The sequence below is a fragment of the Lolium rigidum genome, chromosome 6, assembly GCF_022539505.1.
Source record: "Lolium rigidum isolate FL_2022 chromosome 6, APGP_CSIRO_Lrig_0.1, whole genome shotgun sequence".
NCBI lineage: Eukaryota > Viridiplantae > Streptophyta > Magnoliopsida > Poales > Poaceae > Lolium > Lolium rigidum.
The window spans coordinates 195,469,865-195,490,269 of record NC_061513.1 but is presented as its reverse complement, the minus strand read 5'-3'; the positions used below and the strand labels follow the sequence as shown (position 1 = coordinate 195,490,269).

Genomic DNA, 20,405 nt, shown 5'->3' with positions numbered 1-20,405 from the left:
CATCTTTGTAATGCTACTTGTTGTTTGAATCTACTTGCTACGATGTGAGCTATGAAGTGTTATATGTGTATGTTCTGAAATTGCTACTTGTTGTGTCCATTGTTGTACTCAAAACTGTTGGAGTTTGGTAGGATTTTTCAGGTTTTTAACACAAGTCAACGTGCGCCCTTCACGCTGGCGCCACACTGCAGTGTGTGGCGCCCGTGGCATCGGCGCCACACAAACGTATATCAACTATTGGGTCGAAAACATCCAGGGGCTCCGGACGATAAGTCCTTAGTCGTTTTGGCGAGGCTCTTTGTGTGGCGCCCGTGGCATCGGCGCCACACATGCTACTGTGGCGCCCGTGGCATCGACGCCACGCATAGAGCCTCGCCAAAACGGCTAAGTCCCAGACGAATTGTCTCACAGTATGTTTTGGGCAATTGTAAGGGCATGTGTGGCGCCGATGGAAGGGGCGCCACACATGCTGCCACGTCGGATGGGCGCACCAGCTCAGCGTCGAGGGCACCACGTCGGCTGGGAGAGTGACGCCGTCTGAAGGGGCGCCACACTGGCATGTGCGGCGCCGATGGAAAGGGCGCCACACAAAAAGGTTAGATGGGTGAAATAGTTTCGCCGAAGGGTCAGTCTGTACTTTTCTTCAAGTTTTGGGTTATTTTTGTGCAAATCGCCCCAAATTGAAACTCGTGATAACGACGGTACGTGCTTCCCATTCGCATATGTTGCTTTTATGTTTCAACAAGCAATTTATTTTCTATTTTTAAACGTAGCATACGTTCTTTCCATTCTACGCGAACATTCTCCCACGACGGCAAAGCGGCGAGTTGGCCTGGCGTTCCCATTCGCATCCTCGGATCCTCCCTCGGCGCGCGCGTAATCTGAGGTGAGTCTTCATGCGATTCCTGGCGCATCCGTCATTTCTGTCCTTCGCAAGTAGGGATCCCTTCATCCGTGGGTTTGGGTTTTGTTTTCTGCGGTGATGGGCCCGAAGAAAAAGATTTCACCTTTTTTCAGTTCCTGGAAGAAATTCCTTGCTGGAAATGGTTGGATTGGCCGATGGGGAGGTTCAGAGTGGTAGGCACGTCGATTCGACCCTGAAGTTTGGTGGATTTCAGAGATAATGTCTCGCAAATTTACCTAGATAGAAGGTGCGGTATTTCGGACGATTCGTTTTGTTTGGTTTTGAAAAGGGATAGTTCTTAGGTCGTCTCGGGTGGGCAGTGGGCTACAAGCCTGCAGAGCTCACTCCTTGATTCCTAGCTGAAGAGACGGGTCTCCTCATTTTTAACTGCAAGGGAGTATGATTGAATAAGGTGGCAGGAGAGTTCAGCATTAAGATACATATTGGCAAATTTGGGTGTCGCAATGAATGTCAAAGGATTAAGTAAGATGGTCCCTTGCAAAAAAAAAAAAAAAAAAAAGTAAGATGGTCAGCTATGTCAAGCGGGGCCAGTTTTTTCAGATTAAAAAAGAAGTTGACAAATGAAGTCTTAATTCGTAATAGATGCTATCAATTTAGGCAGGAACGAATCCACTTACTTGGAGCTTCCACTCAACGAAATAACCTTTTTTTTTTACTAGTAGTGTAATATGACTCATTTTGGTGTTGTATCAGGCCAGTTGTACTATTTTAGACCTTATTATTTGTATTTTATTATGGTTTTCAGTTTTCACTAAAAAGGGAATTTTGTGGGGTGTGGTGCGATAGTTGGTTAAGATTGACATAGTGCACTAGAGAATCATGAAGCATTCCCTCTTCCATTCTGTTGAATTTGAGATGCTACAATGCTGGAACATAAGAATGCTTTTCACATTTTTGATACTGTCATCACTCATTGTGATAGACTGATAGATGACTTTTGAATCTCTAAATTGGTTTCGATTTTTCAGTTAGCTTGACTTATCACCTTCAAGAGGATAAGATGCTGTGGCGCACAATACGCAGTATGGAGGTTATGGTACATTCTTCTAGTTTCCTTCTTCCAAAATTGCATCAGCCAGCCAAGACTCCAGCAAACAACTATAATCTGGTTGTTCTTAACCAACATCTTCCACGATTCATGCCTCGTCTCTGGGCTCAAGGTAAGCAACCCTGTCTTATTTGATCCTTTATATAGTGTGTTCACAACATGTATCTTTGATACTATACCTTCGAATTTGGTTTAGAGCAGCAAAGTTGAGAATATGTGCTGATGGAGGAGCCAATCGTATTTTTGATGAGATGTCTCAGATGACCAGTTATGAAGACGATGAAAGCACCAGAAATAGGTTATTACTTTCTTGCTCCATTTGTAGTGTAGCGCTTAACTAATCTTAAACATTTTCAATGTATTGCGGTCAAGGTTTTTAATTTTTTTTGTCATAGATATTGTTGACAATAGAGTGGCTGCAACAACTACAGTGGCTTCATTTCTATATATTTTTTTTCTACTTCTCACTTGAAGCGAGATGTACATGGTAGTTTCAAGCTGGAGGTAGAGTTGGCCAAATAGGTTCTGTATTAGCTAGGCTCGGATGCACTCTTGCAAACCCCGGCTGTTCGACGTAGGCTTGCGGAGCTCAACTTCCAACCACGCCGCAGCTCGAGGATAGCTCGACAACCTGGAGGCCTTAACGCAGAAATGCGTGCGGTGCGAAACCTGATGCGCAAGCTCGGTCTTCTCGAGGGGGATGAGGCGCCTTCAGCGGCAGCCCTTGAAGCTTATCACAAGATGTACGAGCTACCCCTCACGGACGATATGATCGAGGCGATTGCTGAGTTCTACGGCTGGTCGCTGTCGACGATCAGAGGCTGCTCCCAACCGCTGCTGGGGATGTCGGGTGGTCGCCTCATTGAGGCATGACCCCCTGCTGGTGTTCCACGGGTGTTCTGGTCGTTTCCAATGTTGTACGAACCTAAAGTGATGGTGGCTAATGTGCGAGGCCTTAATGATCGTGCAAGACGTTCGGGTGTTAGGAGTGTAGTTAGTACTACGGGTGCGTCCATTGTATGCCTTCAAGAGACAAAACTATCTACTGTAACCCATACCATCGTTATGGAGGCGCTTGGCGCGGATTTTGATGCTTACTTCTGCTTGCCGGCGGTTGGCACACGTGGGGGGATCCTTGTGGCTTGGGTTAGCCGGATGGTGCAGCTCGATAGCGCCCATTACGGGGCTAACAGTGTCACGGCCAGAGTCTCCCCAGTAGGCGGTGGCACAGGCTGGTAGTTGACTTGCGTTTATGGTCCACAGGCTGAGGCTGACAAGGTCGCCTTTCTCGCGGAACTGCGGGAGGTCCGCGAGGGTCACCCAGGACCGTGGGCCCTCTGCGGGGACTTCAACTTGATATACCGCGATGAAGACAAAAACAACGGTAACCTGAATCGCAGGATGATGGGCCGGTTTCGGCGTTTCCTAAACGACTGGGAGTTGAAAGAGGTATACTTGCACGGGAGACGCTATACCTGGTCCAACGAGAGGGAGATTCCCACCCTCGTCAGGCTAGATCGGGTGTTTGTCACGGTTGCTTGGGAGGAGTTGCACAACAGCTGCATGTTGCGCTGTTTGGCGACGGTGGTGGCTGACCACTGCCCGCTCCTCTTGGACTGCACCACCAAATCGGCTGGGCGAAAGCGGTTTCAGTTCGAACGCTTCTGGCTGAAGCTGGAGGGTTTTGTTGAGGTTGTGCGTGCCGCCTGGGAGGTGATTGAGGGGGACCCAGACCCCTTCCGGCGACTCACCGCCAAGATGAAACGCACGGCGCGCAGCTTGATGAGCTGGAGCGACAAAAAGGTTGGGTGTGTTAAACTGCAGCTCATGATAGCGTGGGAGGTGGTGCTAAGGTTGGACATAGCCATGGAATCGCGACAATTGTCACCAGATGAGCGTCGACTCCGGGCCCACCTAAAGCACGCCTACTTGGGCTTGGCATCCCTGGAGCGCACTATGGCCAGGCAACGGGCCAAGATCGCATGGCTCAAGGAGGGGGATGCCAACACAGCCTTCTTCCACCAACACGCGGCATACCGGCGCCAGAAGAATGTGATCCATAGCCTGCAGGTCGACGGCGCGGTCATCTCAGACCATGCGGCCATGGCGGAGGCTACCTTCACACATTTTGAGGGCCTCTTGGGCACCTCGATCGAGAGGCAGCACTCGCTGGACTTGGATTTCCTGGGTACGCATTCCGAGGATCTGGCCGAGCTCGAGAGAGCATTCACAGAGGAGGAGATCTGGGAGGTGGTCCGGCGACTGCCGACAGGCAAGGCGCCAGGCCCTGATGGTTTCACGGCTGAGTTCCTCCAGAAGTGCTGGAATGTGGTCAAGGCGGACTTCATGGCTGCCTTCGGCAAGCTGTTCACGTTGTGCGGGCGCGGGTTTCAAGGCCTTAACCAGGCATTGCTAACCCTGCTGCCCAAGCGCCCAGACGCGGTAGCTTTGGCTGATTACCGGCCGATTAGCTTGATCCACATCTTCGCCAAATTGGTGGCAAAGACGCTGGCTACCCGGCTGGCACCTCGGATGGAGTCGCTGGTGGATCGCAACCAATGCGCGTTTATACGCAAGCGTTGTATCCACGACAACTTTATGTTGGTTCAGCAGACGGCTAGATTCCTTCATCGGGAAAAGGAGCCAAGGGTGATGCTCAAGCTGGACATAGCTCGTGCTTTTGACTCAGTCTCGTGGGGGTTCCTTATGGAGGTCCTCCGCAAGCTTGGGTTTGGGCCGAGGTTCCGTGAGATCGTGTCTATTCTCCTATCCACGGCTAGTACCAGGGTGCTGCTCAATGGCGAGCCAGGCCCCCCATTTGGCATCGGAGGGGCTTGAGACAAGGCGATCCCTTGTCGCCGTCGCTGTTTGTACTGGTTATGAACTCGCTCAATAGGGTCTTTGCTAAAGCCATTGAGTTGGGTATCCTCATGCGGCTGGCGCGGCGAGACCTAGTGACGTCGGTATCGCTCTATGCGGATGATGTGGTGATCTTTTGCCACCCGGATGAGACGGAACTGCGCGCGGTACGCGGTATCCTTGGGCTCTTTGGGCAGGCATCAGGATTGTGCACTAACTTCACCAAGTGCTCGGTTTCCCCGATTGCTTGCTCGGATGTTCAGGCTGAAGGCGCTGCTCGACTGCTCGACTCATGGAGTGTCAGCTGGCGCCGTTTCCGGTGAAGTATCTTGGTATCCCACTGTCTACCAGGTGGCTGACGGCTGTTGCATTCCAGCCCCTGGTTGACAGGCTCGCTGACAAACTTCCTACGTGGAAGGCATCTATGATGCCCAGGGCAGGACGTCTGACTCTTATCCGCTCGGTCCTGGCAGCGATCCCGTTGCACCAGCTGATGGTGTTGAGTCTCAACAGAACAGCCCTGAAGCAAGTCAACAAGGTCCTGCGCGGGTTCCTCTGGGCGGGAAGGGCAAACGCGAATGGCGGTCATTGCCATGTCAACTGGGTGCGGGTCTGCCGCCCCCTGCGTCTCGGAGGCCTAGGGATCCCCGACCTTGCCCGCACGGCGACAAGTCTGAGGGTGAGATGGATCTGGAGGATGCGCACGGACCCCCTGCGACCTTGGCGCGGGCTGGACATGCACTTCTCGAAGACGGAGTTGGACATCTTCGCGGCCTCCACCTTCTCGGTGGTCGGCAATGGAGAGTCCACCCTCTTCTGGGAAGATCGATGGATGGAGGGCAAGGCCATCCGGGAATTGGCGCCCGAGGTGTATGCGTTGGTACCAAAGCGCCGGCGAAAGGCGCGTACGGTCCATGAAGCTCTCGCCGATCGCTCTTGGATCTCCGACATAGTGGGTGCGCCGAGCGCACTTGCACTCTGGCAGTACGTGCAGCTTTGGTGCAGGCTAAGGGACACCCAACTTTCGGAGGTTCAAGATAGGTTGGTCTGGCGTTGGACGACAGATGGCCAGTACTCAGCCGGATCCTGTTATGACGCACTCTTCCAGGGGGCGCTCATCTCAGGCTCCTGGGAGCTGAACTGGAAATCATGGGCGCCACCTAGGGTCAAATTCTTCATATGGTTGGCCTGTATGGACAGGTGTTGGACGGGTGAGAGGCTGGCGAGGCGGGGCTTACCGCATGCGCCTAAATGCCCGCTCTGTGACCAATCCGAAGAGACTATGAGGCACCTCCTCACAGGGTGCTCGTTCTCCAGGACGGTCTGGTTTGAGGTCCTCTCGTGGATCAGATCCACATCAGGACCCCCCACGGCTGAGGGTGACTTCGCGGAGTGGTGGTCGCTGGTGGTGCGGACCACCCCTCGCCTGCTGCGCAAGGGCACTTCGTCGGTGATCATGCTTACTGCATGGTGGATATGGAAGCATCGGAACGCGGCGGTCTTCGATAACGCGCGGCCTTCGGTTACAACCCTATTCAACGACATAGTTGCCGACGCGCGGCTCTGGGCGGACGCGGGCGCCCGAGGCGTGCGCCTTTTGCTCCCCTAGATTAGTTTTTCTTTTCTTGGGTCGAGTTGTACGGCGTGGTGTTAGTCCGTGCGCGGGCTTGTACATATAACCTTCCTTTTCTATCAATGCATCGAAACGCAAGGCTTTTGCGTTTTCGCGAAAAAAGTTGCAGGTCTTTGGGTTTGAAAATTGTGGGTGGGGCATTATTTTCTCTCTCAGGAACTGTATACTTCAAGTGTTACTGCATTCTACGTAGCATCGGCCACATGGATTCCAGTTAGGATACACAACTTCATCTTTGGAACAAAATAGATACCTCTTTATGGTGTGGTTTTTATTATCTGAAGTACTGAATATCAAAATCTAATATATTGCTGTTCCATTGGCTAACTGGACAGTGCTGATCGTTTACTACTCAATAATCAATAGGATGGGCTTCTTGATATATTGCACAGTGAACATTACCAAAATAGTGAAGTAAAATCATACTTGTTCCATTGCTACTACTTACTATAATAAATTCCACAGAAATCTCTGATATGTTCCATTTCTGTGGAGTTCCACAGAACAGCGGCGGCATTTTCAGCAGCTAAGAAAGACTATAGCGCACCTATAGCGGGCTAGTCCATTTAGCGTTTTATTTCAAAAATAGGGGAAATTTCAGTTATATCTTGGCAAAAAAAGGGAAATATATGACTCAAACATGATTCGAGCTACAACTCATTCAACTATTCAATGCAAACAAGTATTCAGCTATTCAGTTCACAAGTTTTATCGAATCAGATTGAACGGAAAATCAGAGAACAGGAAATAAAAAGGAGAAGAGAAGAGAAATTCAAAAAACAGGAAGTTTAGGGGCTAAATTTTTTTGAAACTTCAAAATTTTCATTTTTGAATGGTTCAAAAACGGGCTATGTGTGGCCTGACCTCTGGAAATCCGCACTCGGTTAAATAGGGCTATAGTCGGCTATTAGTGGTTTTTCTCATTTATCCTATAAATGGCCTAGCTGTAGGGAGAAGTCTCGCAACAGGCTATAGCTGGGCTAAAGCCGGCTGTTTACAACTTTGATCTGGTAGTTCACTAACCTTATACGGAGTCCTTACCGCTTCAACGAAATCCATCCAACAAAACCTGATGGAGCGTGGCAACATCGCTTGTTAAGACAAAAAGCAGGCCATTGAATATTAGCTTTTCAGAATGTAAATTTATCCAAAAAAATCATTTAATTCTGAATTTCTTAATATTAACTACAAATGTTTGGTTATACAATAGCCGCTCCAATTTCATTTCAATTAAACTTCATTTGTTAATTTTATTACTATTTTCTGGATTTTAACTCTATTTCAGAAGTTAATTATCTATATCGAGATTGTTTGAGTAATTTTTTTACTTACATAATTACAAAGGTTTCCTGGATAGTCAATGAACGATGATTTACACCGCCAGGATCATTTTGAAATCTGATTTCCTTATAATATTTGGTTTCCAGGAGTGTTTATTTCTTGGCACTAACACACATGTGTAATAATAGAGTAAGTATTGTCTACAAGTGACTTTAGTTAGCACACACATGCATGGAAGAATTTTGTACATAGGACATAAGGGTCACGAATATGCAACTTATGATCAATGAATATGTTGGTGTAGGTAGAATTAAGCATGACAGATTGTACAGATTGCACCACAGATGGCAGTAATTTTCCCCGTGTGTATTGGAAAATCCTGTTGTTTCTGAGGAATCTAGTGTATCAATGAGGTTGTACAAAATACTTATAAATCATTAAGGCTAAGCCATCTAGATTGCTGTACAGTCTGTATGGGCCCATTCTTTATTGCAGATCTCCTGCTACAATTGATATACACCTCTATCTGTGTTACCTGATCAGACATAGACTAATCTATTCGGAATGTCAGTGTATGCTTTCCAAACACCATTAATAGTATACTCTGATGTCGAGCGGACAAATTTTTTATTTTGTATATGTCAATGGAATTTCCTGACCAGTAATTTTTCTTGCACCAAGCTGCTTATATGTGTCTTTGCTCGATTCTGGCCTGATGATCAGGCCAAAGAGTATTATGTAGAACTTTCTCCTTCCTAAATCTCACAATTCATTGCTTTTATCCAGGTATATTCCAGAAATAATTGAGGGGGATATGGATTCTATAAGGCCAGAAGTAAAAAGATTTTACTCTTGTCAGGTTTTCTGCTTGCTTTCCCTTCTCTGCAATTTTTACATTATCTGAACAATTTGGTGGTATTCAGGTCAACTGTTAGTGTTGTTTGATTACCGTGATACTGCACTACTTCTAACATAATGCATAATAAACGAGAACTGAGTGCTAGCTCAGTGGCAAGGCTTGCGAGTGCGCAGCCAGCCCACCCGGGTTCGAGTCCCAACGGGACCTAATTAAACGGGGTGCTATCTAGTGCGTATAAATTCGCTGCTGGAGAGGTCTCATCATCTATCTAACAACGTATAGCCAAGGGATGGAATCTTCCCCTGTTGGTCAACGTTTTATAATGCATAATAAACACTCAGCATGTGTTTGGCACAGTTATAGCAGGGTCCAGTTGCACAATTTGATGAGTTCAGTTTAGTTTCGGATTATCAATGTTAATAATGCCACTACTCACTCAATGTTTCGAATAAAGAAATATAACCACTTAAAACTGGAAGAAAATCTAGTTGAAGACTGAAAAAAGCAGTGGTGACCGAACAGTATTTCGATTTATTTTTTTACTTTGTATCACAATGATCAATTTCATATCTGGCAGTTACCTAGTCTTTTAAAGTGCAGTTGACTGCATGTTATAAAAGGGTGACTTTGATAAGTAAAAGCTTGTTCGGTTTATACCTTAATCCAAGAGTAAGAGGTCCTTCTGCAGTTTTACTTAGTGTTCATATGATTATAGTTAGAAACAAGAGTGATGTCTTTGTCATTTTGACTAAAATCACAACTGTTTTCCTATTGTGTCTAAAACTGCCCAAGTTTTCCTCTTCAAGATTGAAAACAAAAGTCAAGATTGTACGGTCTTAGTTTAATAATCACTATAAAAGAAAAGTATGGTGTAGGATTCTATTCTCCATTATATATGGATATTCCTTTTGGGAAATATGAAGGCGTTAATTTCAGTGCCTGAATATTTCTTTTCTTATATTTCTTAAAAACTCATTGTGCAAGGATCCTACATAAGTGCATCTGTATCAAGGCTTTTCGTATTATTCCACTAGTTACGGTTGAAGGAGGACAATGATATACCTAGGAGAAAATAATCACATCATGACGATGTTAAACGGGGTGCTATCTAGTGCGTATAAATTCGCTGCTGGAGAGGTCTCATCATCTATCTAATAACGTATAGCCAAGGGATGGAATCTTCCCCCGTTGGTCAACGTTTTATAATGCATAATAAACACTCAGCATGTGTTTGGCACAGTTATAGCAGGGTCCAGTTGCACAATTTGATGAGTTCAGTTTAGTTTCGGATTATCAATGTTAATAATGCCACTACTCACTCAATGTTTCGAATAAAGAAATATAACCACTTAAAACTGGAAGAAAATCTGGTTGAAGACTGAAAAAGCAGTGGTGACCGAACAGTATTTCGATTTGTTTTTTTACTTTGTATCACAATGATCAATTTCATATCTGGCAGTTACCTAGTCTTTTAAAGTGCAGTTGACTGCATGTTATAAAAGGGTGACTTTGATAAGTAAAAGCTTGTTCGGTTTATACCTTAATCCAAGAGTAAGAGGTCCTTCTGCAGTTTTACTTAGTGTTCATATGATTATAGTTAGAAACAAGAGTGATGTCTTTGTCATTTTGACTAAAATCACAACTGTTTTCCTATTGTGTCTAAAACTGCCCAAGTTTTCCTCTTCAAGATTGAAAACAAAAGTCAAGATTGTACGGTCTTAGTTTAATAATCACTATAAAAGAAAAGTATGGTGTAGGATTCTATCCTCCATTATATATGGATATTCCTTTTGGGAAATATGAAGGCGTTAATTTCAGTGCCTGAATATTTCTTTTCTTATATTTCTTAAAAACTCATTGTGCAAGGATCCTACATAAGTGCATCTGTATCAAGGCTTTTCGTATTATTCCACTAGTTACGGTTGAAGGAGGACAATGATATACCTAGGAGAAAATAATCACATCATGACGATGTTGAGATCTGTGGGGTTCAGGCGTTCAGCAACACACATACATCCCAGGATCCTTCTCTGACGCTCTTCAGCGCATATTATTTTTGTCCACATATTGCAATACAACTATCCACTGTTTCCATCCTGCAGAAAAATTTCAAAACTATTTTGACAACTGGTAACTGGCTGGAATTTGAGTTAAACAAGTAATACTTGTTGACATGGAGTATTAGGAGCGAATTTGACACCGGGTGTCTCACTTTGTCAATCTTGAATTTAGCACCGGTGAACTAATCTTATTGCAGATGTGATTATGATGCCATTTGTTCTTGTTCTGCTAAACTGTTCTCCATGCAGGGAACCAAAATTTCTGATAAATCCCACAACCAAGAGACAACAGATCTGCACAAATGTATTTCTAGTATCCGCGACCGCACTCCTAATCATGAAAAGTCCAATGTAAGTAGCTTATGTACTTTCTGATTTGGTTATTTATGGCATTGATATATTTTACAGAAGATATTTTCTATCAAAGTTCACCTGTAATGGTTACCACTATGTAACTTACATTTTCGGTCAAATATTGCAGCTCTGCGTTCTCGTTACTGGAGCACTTGGTGGAAGGTTTGATCACGAGGCTGCAAATATCAATGTTCTCCATGTGTTCTCGGACATGCGGATTGTGCTTCTCTCAGATGATTGCTTAATCCAACTTCTTCCCAAAACACATCAACATGAGATCTATATTGAGTCGTCTTTAGAAGGACCACATTGTGGACTTTTTCCAATTGGAGCACCGTCTACAAGTACTACAACGACTGGCCTCAAATGGAACCTGAGTGAGTTTTCTTCTGCTTGTTTGCTTCAAGTTCTGCGATTCGAGAGTTTAACTATATTCACTTAAAAAGTTACCAACAAAGATGAATCAAATTTAACATGAAATTGACATCATTGTAGGTGAAACATATGTGAAGTTATCCACCTTTCAAAAAAAAGTGAAATTATCCATATCTTATGAAAATGCATAAAAAATTGCAAATTCCATGCTATTGAGGCTCTAAAACATTATCAAAAGGTAACTGAAGATAGTGGAAGTCGAGTTTGTAGTCATTTAGATTTTGAGAATCAAATTCAATTTTACTTGCAAGATATGAAAAACAACAGATTCTTAGCAAATGTTGTTAAAATCTACCACCGTGTGTTATCTTTAAAGATACATGACTACAGGCTATACCTTACATTTTTTAGCAAATTTGGTCGAGCGTAGCCCCTTTCCAGTTGGCGCAAAGGAAAACGGCTTCTCAGGAGCCCAATCTGAAGGCGCTAAATCTTACATGCAGGATCGCTGGTTTCAACTGGTCTAAACATTTCGAGTAAATTACATATAGGTACCACTTTTGGGGCAACGGTTTCAAGTTGGTACCATCTTTGATAATTTTAACAAGTACAACTTATGGGGCAGGAAGTAACAAATAGAGCAATTCTAGGATTGACACCGGTTTAACCACACGGTCCCACTTGTCAGAGCAAACGGCCGTCCGCCAGCCATTAGGGCACGAGTCGGTGGGACCAGGTCGTTGACTCCACTCCCAGTTCGCGTGGCTCGCTCAGGTCCTTCGAAGCGCCGCACCAACAGCGCTGCCACCAGCACCGCCACTTCCGGTGATGCGCAGGTGCAGGGCGAGGCGGAGCTGGCGCGGGTGAGCGGCATGACGCGGCCGGTGGGCACGACCCGGGCGCTGCTGCCGCGCGGCGTTGCCGGCAGCTTGCTGCCCAGCCATACGCGCTGCATGTGCGCTCGAATGTTGCTGCGTGCTCTAGTGCTCTTGGCCGCATGGCTTGGCCGCTGGTTTGATGCTCGCTGGCTGCTTTTGGCATTGCGTTGCGCGCTGCTTGTTGCCTGATAGCTGCTTTGGTTACTTAGGTCGGCATTGTTGTGCGCGGCTGTTGCGTGTGCGGGCGAGGCGCAGAACGTGCAGGCCGCGGCTCAGCCGAGCGGCGCTGTTGTCGCGCGCGTGCGAGCGGGCGCCGTGCGCCGTTGTAACTTTGCTGCTGCCTGGATGTGCGCACACACACGTATGTCGAGGGAGAACGCTTTGGGCCGCTTACTTCCACGTCCGCGGCGATGTTGCTGCACACGCGCGCATGGCCGAGGCTGCCGTTGCATGCGCTGCTACTTGCGCGCGTTCGGATGAGAACGGCGCCAGCTGGGCGCGGATGGCGCGAACGGCGGTCATGTGAGGGAGAGCCATGGGCGTCACGTACGAGGGCGAGTGCGAGTCCAAGGCCGCGCTGGCGGTGTTCGAGGCGGCCTGCGTCGGCAAGGAGTCGTGCACGGTGCGGCACACCGAGGACTTCCGCGCCGCCGCGCACACCAACGTCGTCGTCGAGGCGGCCGCCGCTCTCACCTTCTGCGCCACTAGAACCATCAGGGCCTCAGCGCCAGAAGTTGGCTCGCCCTGCCGCCGTGGACGGCGGAGGCGACATGACCACGCCGGGGAGGATGCAACGGTGGACGCGGCGGCGCGGGATACTGCGAGCAGTGCATGGCCTCCGGCCAAGATCCGAGCGCTGGCCAGGGGCGGCCGCGGGAGCAGGCGAGCTCGGGGACAGGGAGGATGTGGGCACCGGCGAGCAGGTCTCAGGCTGCTCCGACTTGCGCACAGGTCGGGTCAACGCCAGGAAAAAAAGGAAGAAAAAAGAATTAGAGGAGGAAGAAGAAGAATATAGGAAACCTTACGGCTGTCCGACGGCCGTTTGCTCTGACAAGTGGCCCGCCGGTTAAACCGGTGTCAACCCTATAATTGCTCTATTTGTTACTTGCTGCCCTAGAAGTTGTACTTGTTAAAAGTACCAAAGATGGTACCAACTTGAAACCGTTGCCCCAAAAGTGGTACCTATATGGAATTTACTCAAACATTTCCAGCCCAATATCCTTTTGTTTGAGATTGTCCTTGCTCCTACTATATGGGAAAATGTTGCTGCTACTATCCTTAGTTTGGGCTAACATTTTCTACTTGCAGGTGATGCAAAAATGAGATTGTCCTTGCTCCTACTATATGGGAAAATTTTGCTGCTACTATCCTTAGTTTGGGCTAACATTTTCTACTTGCAGGTGATGCAAAAATGAAATTCGGCAGCATGATTAGCACGTCCAACATCGTGGATTCCGAGAAAGTGACCGTGCAGTCTGATGCAGATCTTCTATGGACAATTTCTCTTCGAAATCTTACCTGAAGGGCTTCCATCTCCGTTTCATTTGAAACATCTGCCTTGTTTCCTTATAGTGAAATCTTTGACATCGATGTGCACGTATCAGCTAACTAGCTAAGGTCAGACCTTGTACAGTGCAGTTGAATTTGTGTTCAGAAGTTGTTCTGTATATCTGGTAAATAAATCCGGTGGCTCGTCGTTGAGCCTATGTTCTCAGATTGATTGAAACCCACGAGGTTACGATAATGATGTCTAATATACGTTTTTGTGCTGGTATAAGTGACAATCGGTCTCAGACGTGTCTGGTAGACCTACTTAAATTGTTGCAGACGGTAAAATGCCATTAAATTCGGCGTTGCATATACACAAAATCATGCGCTCGTCGTTTTGTTTTTCATTTTTTTCGTTGATTTTAGACATGTTTTGACGTTGTGAACATCTCTCCCCCCCCTCTCTCTCTCTTGGCTTTTGACATGACACGAATCGATGGAACACACGACCCACTATTTACTCCGTACCAGGAAGCCCATGTAACAGCTCGCCGGGCACATTAGGGCATCTCCAACGGGGGCACCCAAACCCAAAAACGGACGTCGGATGTGTCCGTTTGGGTAAAACCTGCTCCCAACGGGGCAACCCAACTTAAAAATGGACAGGTGCAGCGTCCGGCCTGACCCAAAACTGACGCAAGTTTGGGAGACTTTTGGGGCGAGCCGGACGCACGGGGACGTCCGCCTGTGTCCGCTTCCTGGCCCATCTGACAGTGACACAAAATACAACACAAGACCACCACCCTTCTCTCTCCTCTGTTCGCCTTTTCCCCATGGAAACCTTCCATGCTCCTCGCCGGAATCGAGCTCGCCTAACCATGCTCCGCCTCCACCCTCGCCTGAAGGCCCCCGCCGCCGCTGCCTCCTTTTTTTCAGCCCTATTGAAAGTCGCCGGAGTTGAAACGAGCGCCGCCGTCCTCGACGCCGCCGAGCAAGACGAAGACGGGCGGAGCTCGCCGTGGCCGGCCGCGGCGACCACGGGCCGCCGCTGGCCGCGCACCGCCACGACGCGCGCATGCGCCTCGACGCCGCCCGCGTGCCGCGCCTCGTCGCACGCGCCGCCGCGCCTCGCCCTTGCACGCCACGGCCGCGCCCCGCGCCGCCCGCCCGGACCGTGCCCCGCGCCGCCCTCGCACGCCACGGCCGCTCCTCGCGCCGCCCTCGCACGCCACGGCCGCTCCCCGCGCCGCCCTCGCCTTCCACGGCCGCGCCCCGCGCCGCCCGCCCCAAGCCACGCCGGGCGCGTCGCGGCGCATGCTCGCGTCGTGGCGGTGCGCGGCCGGGGCGCCGCTCCGCCCGGCTCGCGCCCGGCCCAGGCCGAGCCCAAGACGGCCGCGCACCGCTCTACCCGAGCCGCCCGCGCCATGGCCGGGGCGTCGCTCCGCCCGGCTCGCGCCCAGCCCGAGCCGCCCGCGCCATGGCCGGGCGCCGCTCCGCCAGCTCGCGCCCAGCCCGAGCCGCCCGCGCGCCATGGCCGAGGCGCCGCTCCGCCCAGCCGCTCGCGACGCCCGTTGGAGGGCCGGGACGGGACCCGCAAGGAGGCAGCGATGGGGCTGCGCCCGCGGCGGCAAACGGGCCGCGCCCGCGGCAGTCCGGCGAGGGCGACGTCGGATGCCTCGAGGCCGGCGAGGCGCTCGCGGAGGCTGGCGACGCGAAGCCGGTGGCATGTGCTCGGAGCTCGAGCCGGCGGCCATGAAGGAGCTGGTCAAGGCGGCGCAGGTGGACGAGCCGCCGTGGGTGTCCGGCGGCACCGGACGGCAGCGTTCGCCGCGCGCGCTCGGTCCCAGCCCCGCCGGCTTCGTCTCCGAGGCCTGTCGCGATGCCGCCACGACGCCGGCCGCGCCTCACCACGCCGCTGCGCGTCTCCTCTTGCCTCGTCGGATTTGGGTCGTGGCTGTGCGTTGGGGAGTAAAAAAAGGCACGGACGTCTTCATCTGTCCGCGTCTCCGGAGCCCGACCCAAACAGCCACAATCGGACGTAAAAACATGTCCGTTTGGGTCATAGCGTTGGAGATGCCCTTAATTCATCACCCGGCACGAGTACGATGTTAGCCTACAACCGATGATAATGATATGTCCTCCCTCGGGAAATCCACTTTGGCTCATAGGAGCATATGAACCCATTGTGTGAATGTACATTTTGAAATGTCAAAAAATTCTAAAATAAATTTTTGCATGTACATCTAGACATTTTATGATCGTACATAAGTTTTTAGAAAAAAATAATTTTTTATGTGTCTCCTGTAAAATAGACAAATTTTTATGCTCCAACACGACTACGTATAGTACATTTTTTTGTCTTTTTTGTACGTGCCACATAAAATGTTGTTTTTCGGCAAAAACTTGTGTACGAACATAGAATGTCATGATGTACAACAAAAAAATTATGTCAGAATTTTTTTATATTTTAATAATTGTTTTTTAATTATTTTGTATAATAGGAGCAAATGCTCCTATGTGCCAAAACGCCTCCTCCGTCCTCCCTCTCCAAACTTTGGTCCCGCTGGACGGTAGGGATGTCTCGTTACTCTTCGTGGGCTAATTTGCTCCTTCAGTGTTAGTGGTGAATGCATCATTTTCGCAGGATTTTCAAAGAAGTTCGCAGCCACGGTAGATGGGCTAGAAATGAAGGCTTTTGTCCAAATTCAGCAGCGGCGTGTGAAGATACCTCTTTGGCTATGCATAGATTGTGCCTATCCTAGGAAAAATGGCAATTTCACCTGTCATTTCAGCATTTCTAGAGAGCTAACACAGAGCACATACACCAACTCTTATTTGCTCCAATTTGCAAACATATTCAAGGCAGATTTGTACACAGTTTTCCCTCCGGCGCCTCAAAAAAGTATGTCCAGTGGCCCAACGCATAGTGACTGGGCTGTCCGCGGAAACACAAACGCGGCCCAAATATGCGCCTCGGATGCGTCCCGGCGGTCGATACATCTTCTCAAACGCGCCAACTGATGAAGAGGCATCGCTTCGGCAGTTCGTTCACGTTAATGACGATGCCTCATCTACCGAGCAGCTGCCGCCCACCTCTGCCAACAAAATTAATATCGTTGACAAGTGTGTCACGCCCCTCGCCTTCCTCCGACGTATATAAAGAGGGGCGGACGCTCAGCAGCCTCATCACCTCTTTCACACAAACCCTGTAGGAATTTGTGGCTTTAATATTTTACATGTTAACTACATTGTTATACTCCCGGAATCAAAACCTCAACGTGGAAGTATATTCATGGAAACAACAGGGAACAATTGATGTGCAATTGTACTTAAGGAAATATACTTAAGGAAGCCGGTACATCTATAATGGAACACGAGTGTATAAGAATATGCTGGAATTATACCCGGAAACATTATAGAGTGGAATGCCAGGTTGTCTATAGGATTGGCTCTATAGATTGTTAAAGCCTGCGAGTTTGAATCTGAATTCAAACTCGGCGCACGACTCACACGTGCGTGTTTGGGACCTAATTAATTAACAGTATTAGGCTCGGTAACTGGCTGTTAATGATAGTGGTTGGTTTAACATGTCACGAGTCCTAACTGAAAACAGATTGTAATATCTGGAATTTGGAGTCTATATAAAGGTCCCACCCTCTAGTCTCAATATGCATTGTGAGCGGCACCACCGATAAGGCAGAGGAATAGAGGTAGACCGAATAGCTCCCGTAACCCTAATTTTCTTACATTGGTATCAGAGCCGAAGGTGATCCCGTCGCCGCCCATCGTCCTACTCTGCCGTGGTGATCGCCTCTGCAATCTGCCGCCGCTTCTGATTTGCCGCTACGTATCACGTCTATGCCTTGCTGCGCCAGATTGCATTGTCGGGGACGGAATTTAGATAAGATCTGCTGCCTACTGGTGTTCCGCCAGTCCGAGCTCTGCCGCCGGTCGTCTCCGGTTTCTACTGTGAATTATTGCCGATTGGTTACCGATGTCCGTTGCGCCATGTCGCCTCCGCTCCCCCCGTCGAATCAGTTGGCCGCCGATCAAGATTGCCCGGCGCTGCGCGTTCCGGCCTACGCGTGTCTGCCTCCAACGAGTGAGACCTAGCCTGAAGGCCTCGTTCGATCTGGAAAGTAGATCAGGTTCCCTCGTTGCTCTGCACGCACGGATGGAAAAGTATGGCCTCCAGCCTGGAATCCGCGAGCCGCGGATCAAGGAAGAACGTCAAATCGAGGCCGCGCCTGGCCTCTAGTTCGATTGCCGATCGAAGTCCATGAAATCGCCATCCAAGTGTATGGAGCGGCTCGCCGTCCCGGCCGCAACTCCCGCTCGGACAAGTCGACCTTCGCTCCGCCTCTTCAAGCACGCAAGGGTACGGTGCTGTGCGTGCATGTGAATTCTGATTTTGCTACTGGCTAAGTGGATTCAATCTCGCCAGCCGCGGGAGAATTTTTTTGTTTACGCGTGGGCTGAGGAAGGAACTCAAGCAGCAAGCCAGCCACGTTCATGTTATCTCTGGTTCATACTAGGAAAAGCTGGTGATTGCTGTTTGACTCTTTTGCACTTGCACGCACGGATGGAGGAAATGCTGCTAGTACTAGTTATTTGGTTCATGGGTCAGAATATCTACCATAGACGATCTGGAAAGAAACTCGCGTGACGGAGGAATCACGGGCTGTAATTCTTACGCACATGGTCATGGAACTGCAAGGAATTACTTAATCCGTTCACGTCTGAGGATCACCTCTCCGCTTCGGCCGTTCAACCGATCAGTCACATTTATTTATTTTCTGCTGAGAACATTGCTTTACTGGTACTTTCTTGCTAGCACAAGTACGGAAAGGACTGCCATCTGCTTTGGTTTTCGTGCCATCACGGACATCACCGGGAAACAGGCAATTAATTTGCATACTTGAAGACATGGATTGTGATTTGATCCTCCCGGTTTTCTATTTGTCGAGCCGACATATATATGTCCAGACACACGTCGCAGTCGAATTTTTTTCACGAAGTTCCCACTCTTGAAGAAAGGGGGAATAAACATGCTCACAAAGATTGAATATGGGAATAAACAGATTGCGTAGAATTTATGCTTAACCTGGAAAGGATATTTATTACCGGGCATCATTTACTTCTAGAGGAAGATCATATTACTCTGAAGGAAAGGAAATTCAACCTTTACTCAACGTTTGCAAGTTGGACAAGTTAATTTCTTGGTGAAGATAACTCCATATGGAGGAATACTAAGACACATGCTTGGAAATTTATTATTGAAGATATTTATGACTTGGTTGCAAACCAAGGAAAACAATAAGTGACTAATTCATTGTGGAATTATATACTTAAGTGGGAGGACTATCAGTTATGGATTCTATTCTTTAATTGCGACATTTGAGGTATTTTGTTTTCACACTCCCACTAGAAGTTCAATTATTATATCATACGACTTGGTAGCATATCAAGGAACAGAATTAAGTAACATGTTAATTCTGGAATTCTAAACTTTAGTGGGAGGATTATAATACTTTTTCATCATGGTTATATGCTATTTCTAATACTCCCACTAAAGGTCAAACACTTTATTTTATTTCATTCATTCATATTTGCACTTGATATGGTTATTTATATGCTTTACATACAAGTCGGAAGGCCTTTATTGTTTTATTACGAATATCTCATACTGAAGTGGAAAATCAGTTCATCAAAGGATACAAAGGTTTGTGAACTGATTGGTGGGGGAAGTAAACTTCAGGAATTAATGGAAATATGTGAGCATGGAATTATTCACCATTGTATGATGCGTATACCCCATGGTTGAATGGAGGAATATAACACCTTGCTCTTCCCTTGATTATTTGGAAAAGGAATAAAATACAACTATTTGTTCAACATTTCATTATCTCTCACGGTCATGGGTAATGTTTAGTGGCTGGAAAGTATTTTTCTTTATGTTTTGACATTATCGATATGATATGCTATATTACTACAAAATCACACCTATTATTCTTGTTATTTTTGGTGAATCTAGTGATGCAATGGTACCACTTTTGGTCTATAAAACGTGGTGGAAAGTAGGAATACACTACCTTTTATCAAGGTTGAAATTACTAGCAATCATACCGCATGGAATCTTGTGAGGATTATATTTTATACCCAAAGGAAAACACATGTTAAACTCCCAACACTAACATGGTTAGAAAAGTGGGAGGAATTAACATGGTCTATCATATCTTGGCTATTGTTGTATGTTCTTTGAGGGAGGCGCACTCTACGTTTTAGAGGAACAAGTAGACTCATATAAACGACTTAAAGTTGTTACTAATGTCAACTATGGGTGGAAGCATTGCAGGAAGGAATAAACTCTATGAGGAAGAACAGAAGTTTGGTAAATTTTTATCTAACCAAACATCCGCATGCCTATAGGTTCTAAATGAATTTATTTACAAAATGTTTAATGCAACATGCTTAGTGGAAATCACAATTCTAGGCTTGTTGCTAAATGCTTCACACAAAGGAAATATTTATACTTTGTGGAAACTCTTTTCTCCTATGGAATATTATTGCTTCTCCGGAATTTAGAGAAAGTGGGAAGACAGACAGGGTTTGCTAGTTATTATTATTACATGTTCTTGGAACAAG

General features: G+C 47.7%; 1 protein-coding gene across 2 annotated transcripts; it reads left to right on the top strand.

Moving 5' to 3' along the window:
- Positions 1-777: 777 nt before the first annotated feature.
- LOC124667614 (thiamine pyrophosphokinase 2-like) lies at positions 778-14,019 on the top strand. Of its 2 annotated transcripts, XM_047204876.1 has the most exons (7): positions 778-886; positions 1,894-2,085; positions 2,175-2,271; positions 8,533-8,605; positions 10,915-11,016; positions 11,147-11,396; positions 13,673-14,019. In XM_047204876.1, exons 2-7 carry the CDS (start codon positions 1,926-1,928, stop codon positions 13,792-13,794), a joined length of 804 nt encoding a protein of 267 aa, XP_047060832.1. In that variant the 5' UTR covers positions 778-886; positions 1,894-1,925; the 3' UTR covers positions 13,795-14,019. The 2 variants fall into 2 exon arrangements, with proteins under 2 accessions (XP_047060832.1, XP_047060833.1); XM_047204877.1 differs by lacking the exon at positions 778-886 and having other exon boundaries at positions 1,976-2,085; positions 2,170-2,271.
- The last annotated feature ends 6,386 nt before the right edge of the window (positions 14,020-20,405 follow it).